This window comes from Arachis hypogaea, chromosome 2, assembly GCF_003086295.3.
Source record: "Arachis hypogaea cultivar Tifrunner chromosome 2, arahy.Tifrunner.gnm2.J5K5, whole genome shotgun sequence".
In the NCBI taxonomy this organism is placed as follows: domain Eukaryota; kingdom Viridiplantae; phylum Streptophyta; class Magnoliopsida; order Fabales; family Fabaceae; genus Arachis; species Arachis hypogaea.
The window spans coordinates 4,781,740-4,796,351 of NC_092037.1; the positions used below are offsets into that span (position 1 = coordinate 4,781,740).

Genomic DNA, 14,612 nt, shown 5'->3' on the forward strand with positions numbered 1-14,612 from the left:
TTCTCACATTCTGTTCTAGATATCTAGATAATGTCGAGACTAGGATCAATCGACCGACGCGTGTTGACGACCGGCCGATCGATGCTCCACCGAGCGAGATTGCCAACATGTTCCCAGTGGTTGGAAAGGCGGTCGGGGCAAGTTCATTTTTTACTATAACAGCAACCGAAAAGCTTCAAGCACATCGTCATGTACTGGTCAATTGCATTTCCGTAGAGAAATTCTTAGAGTAAGTACAGAGCCTGAGCTATAAAATTATATAGTGAGCCAATTTGGTACTGACGGTACTAAACTTGAACGAACCTTTTGTATGCACAGTGAGTACAGAGCCATCACAAAGAGAAAACTGCGAAGTAGAACAAGGTCCCCGTCTCAAATAGATAGCGTTGTGCACAGAGAATTTGCCAACTGGTTCAGGCATAAGGTAATCTTTAATATCTCAGGATCCTACTACCCTTCGATGCCCTCTTGTCTCTAATGGTTCAATGCCAGGTCCCATTTGGAAGCACCAATCATTCGAACGAGTTGCAGTGGCTCGCCTGCGGTCCCCTCGCTCAGGCCAAACGCTATCCAGCTTACAACGTCAATGGATTTAAATTTAGGACCATGTCGAGGGAGGAAGGGATGAAAACACAGAATAGCGGGGTTTATGTCACTTCGGATACTAGAAGTTATGCAAGTAAACGGGATGCCAATGTTGCTGTCGGCGGCGTCTCGTATTACGGGAAATTAGTAGACATTATCGAGCTAAATTACAGTGGTCAATTCAATGTAGTCTTATTCAAGTGTATTTGGGCAGACACCACGTCGGGCAGAGGCATCCGGCAAGACGTTCTGGGCCACACCTGTGTCAATTTTGCCAGTCCGATTCACACCGGTGATCGAGAAGACGATGAGCCGTATATATTGGCATCTGAGGCTCGTCTTGTGTTCTACGTAGAGGATGAGGTGGAGAGCGGATGGAGTGTAGTAGTCCACGTGAAGCCAAGAGATTTGTTTGACATGGGCGAAGATTATGAATATTGTGAGGTCGACCTTAATCCACAGGCCTGTATGACTAGCTTGCCTGAATTTGATGTCGAAGGGTTGCGGTTAACAAGAGACGGTGATTTAGAGGAGTCCACTGGTGAAAGGGTTGAAGATTGTGACGAGGCTGCCGATTCCTAAAAAACTGTTCTCCACCATGCATGTATTTCATATTCATGGCAGTTCTGGATATATAGTACTGATTCACCTACGATAGATACTGGATTTTATTTTAGTCATATCATTAGATAATATGTTGCTTATAGTGACTTATTTGAGATTTTTTAAAACTTATCCTCTCATATAAAGCTTTTTTATTCAACAATGTCGTCACAATGCTATTACCTCTCCAACTAGAATTCTTACAATCACATTTTTATATTGTCCTTGTACATTCTTCCCATTTTTGGTGGACTATCAGGGAAATTGGAGAGCAGAGACTTCTTTCTCATTACCAGAAGCCGTTGGTTCGCAGAGAAGATGATAGCTGAGTCTCCATTCTCTTCCTTGGACCATGCAACGTCCTTTGCAAGACAGTTGTGGTTTAAAGAGTCCCGCATCCAATCATGGTTGGATGCCTTCTCTGGACAAAGTCACCTCTATCGAGCCATAGCTCATGCGCCGGGACCAATGATGAGGGTTTGTTTCATGCTGCCCAATTTATTTTTGTACTGCATCTTCTTATTCGTGGAAAGCAACCATATTCATGTTATTATTTTAAAACTTTAGGAAATGCTTCATTGGGATCGAAAGTACCGGGCTAAATTTGGGTTTGAGTTTGTAACAAGTACGGAGACGTGGTTCTCACAGAAGATACTGGACGAGGCGAAGGTAAATATTCACGTATTACCTTGCTATTTATCTAATGTATCACAATTTTACTCACCCTAGTTTAATTAATTGCCAACTTAGATGAAATTCGGTGCTTACATGTGATTTTCTGGTTGACATTATTGTTGAGATGCACAGAAACTTGTCACTTGTGTAGTTGAAGATAAACAATGTTAGTTAACTCAAATAAGTTTCAAGATATATAGGTGTTCAAACTTGAGAAGTGCATAGTGCAGTATAAAGAGAGTATTGCCTCATGACACAAGTATAACTTTCTATTAATTGCTATCTTTTCTTTCTCCAATATCCTCTCTACTTACTTATTTCTATCGTAATATGCATATCAGGTTATTATCTGGCATATCACTTCGTGTACTTGTGAATGGATAGAAAGGAAAATGGGTATAATGTAATTCTATGAAGTAAATCCACCTAACAATTTCTTGTATTAAGCAGAAAGCAACTCCTCAAACCTGCAATGATTGGGTATCAAAAACTTTAAACCCATTATGGTCCTAGTTTAGTACACTCTTATCGGATATTACTTATGTATTTTTATAGGTTCTAGTGCTGCAATTATAACTGGGCATGATTTGATTCACTAGAAAAACCACACTACTCCACATACTGATTTTTAGGTTCAAAAATCGAACCAAACCAGTTGAGAATAAATGTAGCCCGCAACAATTCAGGAGTCAGTTATATCTTGTATCAATTTGAGACCTTAATCTGTGTGCATGAGGCATATTCTTTGTTCTGATTTGAGCAGAAAGAGCACTCCAAAAGATTTATTCTGTTTCTGGTGTTACTGGTGTTCTCTTTATTTGATGCCATAGTCTTCTTGCTATCTAATCTGAAATTCTATCTCAAGTAATAAAATGTAATGATTCTACTACTGAGTCACCTGATTTTTTATGTTTTAGGTTCCGTTTCATTTGAATGTTTTTACATTGTCCCAGGTTTTTACAAACAGTATTTCTACTTTATTTTTGTGATGTGTTGTGCAGGCACGATATGAAAATACTCTTGTTGTTGAACTGGATATTGCAGCACAAGAGGAATTCAAACTCATAGAACACGGACTTGAACGTCTATGGGAACGTAAGATAGACAACTTTACTTGTTGTTGATGTAATTTGATTATGTTCATACACTAATTCTTGAAATTCTGCGCCTATTTTGTGCTATGATGTACCTCTCAGGGTTAACATTTTCCCAGATTCAGGAAGCATCCGAAGCTGCTGGAGAGGTGGTTCCGGATTCAGAGGAGAAAGAGGACGTTGTCCCCTCCGGTGGCTCTGAAGAGGCTGATTTTGCTGCTCAAAATGTCTCGATGCTGTCGTATGACCTCAATAAAACGCCGGAAGAGAATGATTATCCTTATAGTGGAATGTCACCTGAGGAGAAAAATGCCTGGCACCTAGCTATGTGGGCGACTAGATACTTGAACCCTTGAGGATATTGCAGTAATTTAATTGAAGAATTAGGATGTTGATTTATAGGATGTCCAAGACTTATTTTTTGAAGTTGTCATGACTTTATAATTCACTAGATTTTTATTAGGGATCATTAGTATGCTGCATTGAAGGTCCTTGGTCTACTGCTTTACGTATTTCTGCACTTTATTGAAAGACTATCGCAAGATTTTGATTAATAAAAAATTTTTGGCACAATGATGAGCGAAATGTTTTGCTATGATATTTTTCGAAAAAACTAACAAATAACAATCTATCTATTTTTTTTTACTTTCTTTTGACATCTGAAAAAAGTACCTAGAAATATGCTAGTAATTATTATTATTATTGTTATTAATAATATTATTAATATTATTAATATTATTATTATTATTATTATTATTGATAGTTATTACTATTTTAATAACTACTCACATTATTATTATATTCACGTCCTTCTTATTTTATTAATTATTAATATAATTGAATATTGGTATTTATTATTGTTATTATTATTATAATTATTATTACTATTATTGTTATTATAACTTTTTTTGATTTCATATATTTTTTATTTTTCAACTTAACATTCACAAATATCAACACAAATACATCTCTATCATATATTAGGTATGACCTTCTATCTATTTATATTATTTTTCATAAGCTACTTTAAAAAAATAAAATTTTACGAAACCAAGCCTATTCTTATCACAACTTAATATTATTACCCAGTTATTATTGTTTATTTTATCCTATTATTATTATTATTTATCCTATTATTATTATTATTATTATTATTATTATTATTATTATTATTATTATTATTATTATTATTATTATTATTATTATTATTATTATTATTATTATTATTATTATTATGCTTACTGTTATAAAATGTTAAAATGAAAACATAGATTGCTAATCTTAAAGGAATCAATAGCTAGTGAGGGCTAAATTTAAATGTTAAATTTAAAGTTAATTGAAAAACAAAAATGAAAAAAGCTGTTGATAAAGTGTAACATTTTATATTATAATTATTATTATGTTTAACCCACATACCGTATTATTATTATTACATTATTGTTATTATGTTAAAATTTAAAATATCAACAGCAAATTTACGTTGTGCAATATTTATTGGTTTGAAGATTTCTCAAATTATATTCCTCCCAGTTAGTGTTCTGTTTTTTTTTTTGGTGAAATATTTTCATGGTTCAAATTATTATTATTAGAATTAATATTATTAATTCCCTCTAACAATCAAAATTAGGGATTTCGTTTAATATCAAATATTTCAAACACCCGCCAAATTTGATTACTCCCCATATGAAATACCAATCGGCCGTGACCCACCCCTTATTCTTAATCCTAATACACCCCAGTTCTACCTCACACTTAGCCTTGAATACAGTGAACGAAGCCCCACCCCTAAAGAGGAGCTCTCAACTCTCGCGATCTGACACCTCATTGTCTTTGACTATGTAGTTAGGTCGTCCTTTCTGCTGTTAGCTCGTCCGTTCGGCCCAGCTGTTACATCGTCCCCTCACTGCTGCGGTAATCACCAGTTATCTATCAATTTATGATGGTCTAATGTTTCTTTGATTGGTGTTCTTACTGCATATGAAGGTTGTGCATGTTTCGATAATGGTACGATTCTGGCTTTCCTAATTACTCAGGTCTCATTTTTTGAGAAAATCCCATTTCATTATTTGAATCTAGGTAAGTGATTATATCACAATAGGTGGTATTTACTTAGATGGTTAGAGATCGATTTGAGTGTATTGCTAGTTTAGATTTGAAAAGAAAGTTCTTCTATGATCAATGAAGTGTGAAACTATACGTTCGTGCTGTGGTTTGGTTTTCTGAGAATCAATCAATAATCATCTCACTAATTAGTGTGGTATAAAAACCAGTAAATATGGTTAGTACAATTAGTGTGGTATAAAATTGGGGTAATTAATTTTTTTTACTGTGTAGCTCTCAGGCTGTGGTAAATTTCATGAGCAGGATTTAGGTAGTAATTGGATTGCTGTGAATGAATGTTATGTATAATTTGAATGTCCAACTTTTAATCCAAATCACTGCTACTTGTAGTATATAAGGACCTTAAACATATATGTATATCCAGCTCACTCTTTATAAGTTATTGTATTAGTTTTGATGTTGTCTCTTAAGATTGGACACTAATCAAAATTAGTTCAACAACATTAATTCCTCAATTATTAATGTGAGTATATATCTTGTTGGCTGGGACCATAATCCATATACACAACATTGTGCAAGAAAATTTTGAATACCTGGTCAGAATACACATATTACTTTTATTTGGTGCACCGCTGAAACCAAACATTATCTAATCACTTTGCTTCATTATTAAATCGATTTCACTTTGAGATTTGAGAGTTGTGTGGTATAAATGACTGAATTTCCTGATTATGATGGTTAATCGAGCTTCAGATGTCATCTTCACTTTGTTTATTACTGTCATGAACCAAGTGTTCCTCCTGATTACTTAGTAATGTTCTAAGTTATAATTTACTAACACCTTGTGAGGCTTACCTTGAAGGTTACTATTCAATTAGTATGTAATTTTTTTATAGGAGCCTATGTGCTATGATTATTTGAATGTGTGTTTACGAGGGGCATTCTTCCAAGCCCACTTGGTTATCCTGTTAACTAATTCATGTGTTATGGTCCATGACTATATTTATTAACTTTTGGATGTTTGTTGGCGTCAGGAGTTTACGATGGCTCGAAAAGGTCGATTCACAAAAAAATCAAAATTGGGACCAAGATCTCACCAACTTCAAACGGGAGCGAATGCGACTTTGGACTCCCATCATGATGGCTCTCAAATTCTTCCGACGAATGGCGAAAGTGTCCCCGCAAGTGGTGATAGTGTCCTAGTTACTTCACGTCCTTTCCGTCCCCCGCGAAGTGAACCAAGGCCTGTTCCACAGACGAGCACAAATAGCACCCAAAACTCGCTGATAGGCCATCTAAACTTGGACGCTAATGCTAATGAGGAACCTCTTGTTGAAGAAGAAGTTGACGAGCTCCATGATGCTCCTGTGGTTCAGAGTCGCAGAGGACGCAAGACTACAGAGTTTTGGACTGTTAAGATCATAGGTATTTTTTCAAATTATTTTTCTTCCATCAACATCATTTAAGCTCCACCTATTATTAATTTACACAATACTTTAATTCGTTCATCCTAAATGCTTTCAGTTGCAAAACAGGTCAATGACATTTGACCTTCTCCATTTGTTTGCAAAGTGGTTTTTTAATTTCTTGTATCATAGTCTTTAATTAAATAAAATGTATTCTGTGACCTGTCAAAATAATTATAAAAGATTCTGATTTATTATATTTATTTTATTTTTGCCTACATTTCAAATAAAGCGGTAAATTTGTTCTTGTTATTAGTTTTTTAAATTAAAAGTCGGTAATTTTTTTTAAATTTTTTTTTCAAGTGTTGCAAATCTACACCATTTTATGCATGTTATATGCTGAATTGATCCATCGTAATTCTTTTGTTAGGTGCATACTAAGGTAGTGTTTTAATATTATTATGTTATATATAAATTTTATCGCATGTTGTGCACAACGCAAATGTTATATTTGGCTTATAGATTCTGAGGGCACAATTAAGCCGGCAAAACTAAGCGTGAGGGATGCTATGGCACGACCTAACGGTAGGAAGATCGTGCTCAGGTTCAACAACGCAAAGCAAGCAATTGGAGATGAAGCTGGACTGTTGAGTGGCGTGCTTGGTCTGCTGGGATCTAATTATGGAAAATTTCCCATCTGTAGAAAAAGTTGGCATCAGATTACCACTAAAGACAAAGTTTATAACGAATGTGTTAAGGTAAAAGTTTATATCCCGAGTAAATTAAATTTTCTTATTTTTACAATTATTGACAACTCGTATTATCTGTGTAGCAAATTTTCCACTTCGATGAGGACAGCGAAGGAATTATAAAGAAAAATATTTTGAAAAGTTTGGGGAAGGCTTGGAAGGAAACAAGGCTGAGGTTGTATGACCGTTTTTATGAGCCAACATTCACTACTGATCAAAATCTTGAGAATCGACCACCGGGAATTGATCGAGAGTATTGGAGATGGTTCCTTGACTATTGCGCCGAACCTGAGACGAAGGTAATATACTGTATCGTTGTTACACAGGAATACCAATTATGCTGCATTGAGAGGTTTTCTATTAGATTCTAATCGCCCTTTGTCTCTGATGGACCAATAGGAGAAGTGCAGAAAAAACGCGGAGAATCGATCAAAACAACAATATACCCACACTGGCGGTTCGAAAAGCTTCGCACGGCGGATGGAAGAGGAGGTAATTTACTTGTTTTATTTAGTTATGCTAGTATCTCTGTGACTAAATTTTCATTGATTTTCTGAAAAACATTAATGCAAAAACTTTGTTGTTACAGTCAGAAGAACAAGGAAGGATAGTCGGTAGAGGAGAGTTATGGATTAAGGTGCACAAAAAGAAGGATGGCTCATATATGAATGATGAAGCAAGAGCAATTGGTGTAAGTAGTACTTGTTAATTGATAAAGGTTAACACAAGTCAGTTTAGGAGAATTACCCTTATTTTTTTTGGGTTTTGGTTGATAGTGCATATCTTTCCATGTTACTTTGATATTGCATGCTCCAAGCTTAAAAAATGCTGCACCATATGTTGCGTATATGGAGTTTATGTGTAATATTAACTTTTATGCTTCTATATTTGTGTGTTTCTTATTGTGATGTAAGTGATACAGTTAATTGAGGAGATTACTAATTTGTGTATGTAGGAAAGAATTGAGGAAATTGAGCAACAAGATGAGTCTGCCAGAATGTTGTCTCAAAATGACTCCATTGCTCAGGTTTTTGGAAAAGAAAAACTGGGTAGAGTACGTGGTATGGGTTTTGGACCGACTCCTAGTCAACTATTCGGTCCGAATTCACATGCGCCTGTCAATGGAGTCCAACTAGAGGAGACCCAAAGGAGGCTGCTTGAACTGCAGGCAGAGCTGGAAGGTGAGAAGTTAAAGAGGAAGGCAATGGAGGACGAGGCAGAAGCAGAGAAGAAAAAGGTGAAAGTAATGGAGGACGAGGTAGCAGCAGAGAAGAAAAAGATGAAGGCGATGGAGAGTGCTCTGGTTTATCTGTTTCAAAGGCAGGGTGTGGAGCTACCACCAGACATTGCTGCAGGGATGAGTTTCATGGAATGATAGAGTTAAAATAGAATATTAGGATTGGAGTTATTCTACATTGAAGTAAACATCTTATTGAATTAGACTGAGCAACTCTACGAAAGTGATTTATTTACTTCGTATTTTAATGGATATATTAATTTGTTTTGCTTATATTTCAATTTTATTTTTGCTACAAGTTTAGATTCTATTTTTGTTGAAAATTTTCACTCTTATAATAATGGAAAATAAAAAAATAGTTAAAAAGAAAAAATCAATAATATTTTAAATAAATTACGGGTGTTTTATTTAAAAAACTAAAATTTCTTTTTTTTATTTTTATTAAATTAGCGGCGGTTTAAAACCGCCGCTGTTTGGGTTCAGATATAACAAAAACCGTTACATCTGGCGGCGGTTGCAAACCGCCGGTAACTTTTAACATAAACTAATGTCCCATTTGGCGGCGGTTTAAAACCGCCGCTAAACTTGTGGAAACTTGGAGTCATCATGCCAACTTGTGGCGGTTTGAAAACCGCCAGTAAATATGAAGGAAACCGTGAAAGACTCATTTGGCGGCGGTTTTCAATTTTGTGCCGCAAAATTTTGATTTAGCGGCGGCTATGCCAGCGGTTTATGAAAAGCGCCGCCAAATCCAATCCCGGCGCCCATATCCATGGCGTTTCTATAAACCGCCGGCATTTAATTTTGCGAAACCGCCGCTAATCAAGAAAAAAACCGCCGCCAATTGGCGGCTACCTTGTAGTGCGTCCAAACATCAAGCGCAAATTGGAGGCCTATTTTAGAGATAATGATAGATTCAAGCATCGCCGTCTGACAAACGTCATTAACATTTCGTTCAGGTTGTCGAGGTATACGGGTGGGTCGACGACCTTCATGAAGATGAATATCATACTAGTAAGAATTTTGGGTTCGTTTAATGTTTTGGTAGTTACTTTAATTGATTTTTTAATTTCTTTTTGATTATCAAGTAAAATTAATTAGTTACTAGAGTAAATATTTGTTTAATTTTTTGTTTCAGTAGATTTAGGTGGTTAGAATAGGTTAGAATCGGTTAGATTAGGCTCTGAGATTGCTAGAAAATATTAGATGATACCTTTTATGGGTGGCTAAGTCCGAATTTTAAGAGAGACTCAATCGAAATTTTCATAAGATTTTTAGTGAAATTGACAAAATTAAAATTATATTTTTGAAATTAGAATTAAGATTTTCTGTATTTTGGTTCATACTTAAATTTGTCTGTCATTGTTTAATTTGTTCGTTTATTTTATTGCTTGATTGATATATTAATTTATAATCTAAGTCATTGGATCGTGAGGCGACACTGGCGGAGACCTTTAAATATAAGTATACTTTGAAGACAAACAAGAAGAAATTTTAAAAATTTAAAAGACCAAAGTATTCAATTTTAAAATTCTCACAAATTGATTCGAGTAATTACTTTTTAAAATTCTTTTATTAATTAAATAAATATCAATAAATATTAATAAATACTAATGCGTTCTGAAAATATAAGAAATACAACACTTTTTAAATTTTAAATTATAAATTCTAATTTTAAATCTTAAATTTGTATTTGATATAAAATATAATAAATAAAAAATTAAAATTTGTTTAATTAACAATAAATATAACACTCTTTACTTAATTCAATAATTTACTTAATGGAAGACACTACAACATTTTTTTCTATTGCAACATATATTTAAAACAATACTTTAAAAATGTTGTCTAAAATATATATATATATATATATATATATGTTGTCTAAAATATATATATATATATATATATATATATATATATATATATATATATATATATATATATATATATATACAACACTTTATACTAGTGACAAAAAAATAGAATTATAACAACATATTTTTAATCAACACACTGTAAGTGATGCCTTTAATAAATTAAAAGACACTTATTAAGTGTTGCTCCATCAAATATACAAAAGCAACTATTATAAAACTAATATCTTACTTTTTATAAGAGTTATCTTTAAATTTATTTTAAACTTTATTTTTTAAGTGTTGCCTAAAGTTTTTAATGCCTCTTTTAAAAAATAAATTTTATCTTTAATACATATTTTAACTTTAATTATCATTTTCTATCAATTTAAAAATAAAACAAATTCAACTTAATAACAAAAAAAATAATAAAACACAGAGTTAATTAAGATTAAAAAATCAGAGAAGACCACAAAAAAAGAATTATGGTTCTCTATTGCACGGAAAAAAATGTTGTAGTGAGTATAACTTTATCCTATAGATTCAAATTTATATTTTGAATATGCAATAATTTACAAAATAAATTGGTTTCAATTTATAAATTAATTACATTCATATTAAATTAGTTACAATTTTAAATAAGATTTAATAATACTAACAAATAACAACAACAATAACAAGAAGTCTTCCAAATTTCTATAATTAAGAAGAGGCATTATTAAAAAAAATACTCAAATAAAACACAATAAATAAAATAGTGGACTCAAAATGATTTTCAAATATAAAAATAGTTTTAAATAATATAAAATTATGACTGTGATTTTAGTTTAATTTTTTAAGTCATCAATTATATCTACCATAATCATCATCGTAGAATTTATATTTGTATAAAGCTCCTATCATTATTATACTTAAAGTGACCGATTAAGCTTTCATATGTCTTTCATCCAAAAAAAACTAATAATTTTAAGAGACGATGAATTAATTTATCTAATATATATTATTCATTTGGGTTATGTTCAAATGAACTTTTTTAACAAAAATAATTATTAATCAAATAAAAACATACCACACTTTTAAATTACTTACTTAAATCTTAATATTAGAATAATCATTCACACGCCTAGTGAAATAAACATTCAACATATTTATTATTCACATTATTTAATATTTTTATTGTCTACCTATACTTTTCCTATTCATTTACATATCAGTGAAGAAAAGTCTTGCATGAGCCGTCGAAGTAAATACTCAAACCATGCATTGCATGCTAGAAAAGTCTTTCGTGCTTTAATTACTTAGGGACGATGTTGATTGTATATATAGCCGACTAGGTTCAAAATTAATACAGAATCAAAATAGTAAATAGTAATCAATTACTCAAATTAATGGCAACGAGTCTCAGAACTTTCAAAGAACGGCTTCAACTTCTGATGCCTACCGACGATGGAGAATGGCTGAAGGAGATAAGAGGGAATCTGGCCATGGTAGCCACTATGATTGCGAGCATGACCTTCCAAATCGGTCTGAATCCGCCCGGTGGAGTTGTCCAAAACAGCGACAACGGATTCATCGGGTGTCCAACGCCGACGGGGACAAATCAAGCATGTCCCGGACAATCTGTTTTCGCTAAGGTGAACAGAAGCAACTACAAAGGTTATCTTTGGACCAACAGCGTATCTTTCTATACATCTATAATTTCATGTATATGGCTAATAAGCGGTGCTCCGGTCGGACCCGGTTTTCCAACGTTGTTGTTGTCAACCCTTATGTGTGTCTCCCTCAGTCTTCTTGCCATATCCTACTCCTTTGGCGTTTCCATTGTTAACCCACCCGACGATGGTATCTGCCACTATTTCTTCAGCGTTTTCCTTTCTTTCTTTGCAGTTCTGGCGGTTCTTTTTTTATACCGCTTTCTTACATTGCATCTGGCCACTAAGACCGTTCGTAGACAACAACGTAACCATGAGGACTAAGATCACATATCTCGTTACCAATACGTGATCATTTACATCAAATTGTTTGTACGTGAAAATAGTAGGTAACAACTTTTAAATAATTTGATATGATTGATTAAATTATTATTTAATAATTATTATCTATCTGTTATATTTACATGAAAATAAATTTGTACGTAGTCATCTTATATCTAATTGTACTTTTTTTTTATTTAAAGAAATTATAAAATTATCATATTAATAATAAAAGAAAATTTATATAGAATAGTTATGTTTATGTAAAAATAATAGTTGAAAATTTTTAAATAATTTTTAGTTATCAAACTCTTACCTATAAATTTTAGATAAAAACGACCATTTGTACCTTACTAAATAAATCTTAGATAAATACATGTCCAATTTTTATTAGTTAAATATGAAAAAGAATGGGATATGTGATCTCAATCTCTAGACACAACACTCATCATGCCGCTAAATAGGTCATCTAATCTTCCGTATAATATGTATTTGGTGATGTTAATTAGAAAAATAATAAAATAAATTTAGATTTTTTTTCCTCAAATATTATTGATAATTAATAATGAGTTACAATATATACACTACTCTTACACAGGCACCACTCTTATATACTAATAGCAGGATACACACTTATTTGGTGTTAAAATTATTAAAAAGTCATTTATATTAAAAAGGTAAGCTTTTAATAATACTCAAAAAGAATGTAATATTTTTTTTAATGTACACAAAACTGGTATTTATATGTGGTTAATAATTGTTGTTCAATATAATAATGGGTTTTAAACCCTACCTCTAGTTTGTTAAATATACATGTTGGGGTCATTATGCAAATTTCTCCTTGGAGTTGGATGTGGTAATTGAGGTATATATATATTATACAACATAATGCTTTTTTATAGGAAAAGTATAAGGAGACAATTAGAATACTAATCAATGTGAACAATGGATATGTTAGATGTTCAATTCAATAGGTATACAGATGATTATGTTGATTATTTTTAATTGAATAATTATTTTTTTGATATAATTTACTCATGCACAATTAACAATTGCTGGATGTTCAATTCACTAAATATACGGATGTTTATCTCTTAATGTTAAGGTTTAAGAGGTAATTTGAGGGTGGAATGTTTTTTTATTTTATTGAATCAATTTTAGAGTCCATTATTCACATTATTTACAAAAGTCATTATTTATCTAACAAAACCTTATATTCTTAAGTTTTTTTTTATATTTTTCATTATTTGTTATCTTTTTCTAAGTAATTCTTTTATTTTTATGTTTATTTTTTATCAAAATTTATTTTTGTTTATCTATATAAATCATGCATATTTATTATTGAGCAAGTGTAATAGATAACCAATATGAAGGATCACCGTCGATAAAATGGGAAATAATCAATAATTTAGACAAGGCATTTAAAAAGAAAAAAAGAACCACTCAGATAAAGATGCTTAATACGTTTTTGTTTAAAGATATTTTTAAATAATTAAAATTTAATACATATAATTAATTAAATTATATTATTTTTATTAAAATTAGATCAAATAAATTGATTTAGTAAAAAAATTAATAAATTATACTTTAAATTAGTCTAAATTAATATTTTTTATAAAAAATAACTACAATATACTTATTATAAAAAATAAATAAAATACTCTTATTATTTTAGATATATATGCATATATAAATTTTAAAAATTCTAAATTCTAATTTTTTTCTGTATTATTATAGGATTAGAATTTAGAATTTTTAAAATTAAAATCTATATATATAAAATAAAAATATTTTAGTCGTTTTTTATAATAAAATTATTGTAAAATTTTTTGTAAAAAAAATATTAATTTAGATTAATTTATATATATTAAATTTTAATTAATAAAAAATATCTCTCAAAAAAAATTTTAAATATTTTTATTTAAATGACTCCTTAAAAAAAATGTACACTTTTACTGTCGATCCTAGGCTATCGATAAGATTGGCGAAATTTGAGGCTAATAATTTTTACGACAGGTCATCAATAAATCTGTCGTCTTTAATATTACCAACAACTCAGCCATTCTTATTTTGACTATATTACATAGTAATTTTTATTTCAAAAGGTTACAAACAGAAAAGCCATCATAAGTAAATTAAATAATGTTACTCATCGACAAATACACTTTAATATTTTTTCTATTTTCGTAATAAGGTTGCGTATTATTCTGCCATCGATAACTTTATTATTTTGCTTTCGAATTATTTTTATTAAATAATAAACTATAGAAAGGAAAACGCCATTCGTAAGAACCATTAGTTACTCACCTGCATTTGGTATTAGGTAAAATTAAAAATTAAAAACTGTTAAATAATTTAATAGATTTAATTAAA

The 14,612-nt window shown here is 31.4% G+C and overlaps 1 protein-coding gene across 1 annotated transcript; it reads left to right on the forward strand.

Annotated features, from left to right (window-relative positions):
* The first annotated feature begins 11,654 nt into the window (after window positions 1-11,654).
* LOC112718004 (uncharacterized) lies at window positions 11,655-12,242 on the forward strand. Its single transcript, XM_025769919.3, has one exon. It carries the CDS (start codon window positions 11,655-11,657, stop codon window positions 12,240-12,242), a length of 588 nt encoding a protein of 195 aa, XP_025625704.1.
* The last annotated feature ends 2,370 nt before the right edge of the window (window positions 12,243-14,612 follow it).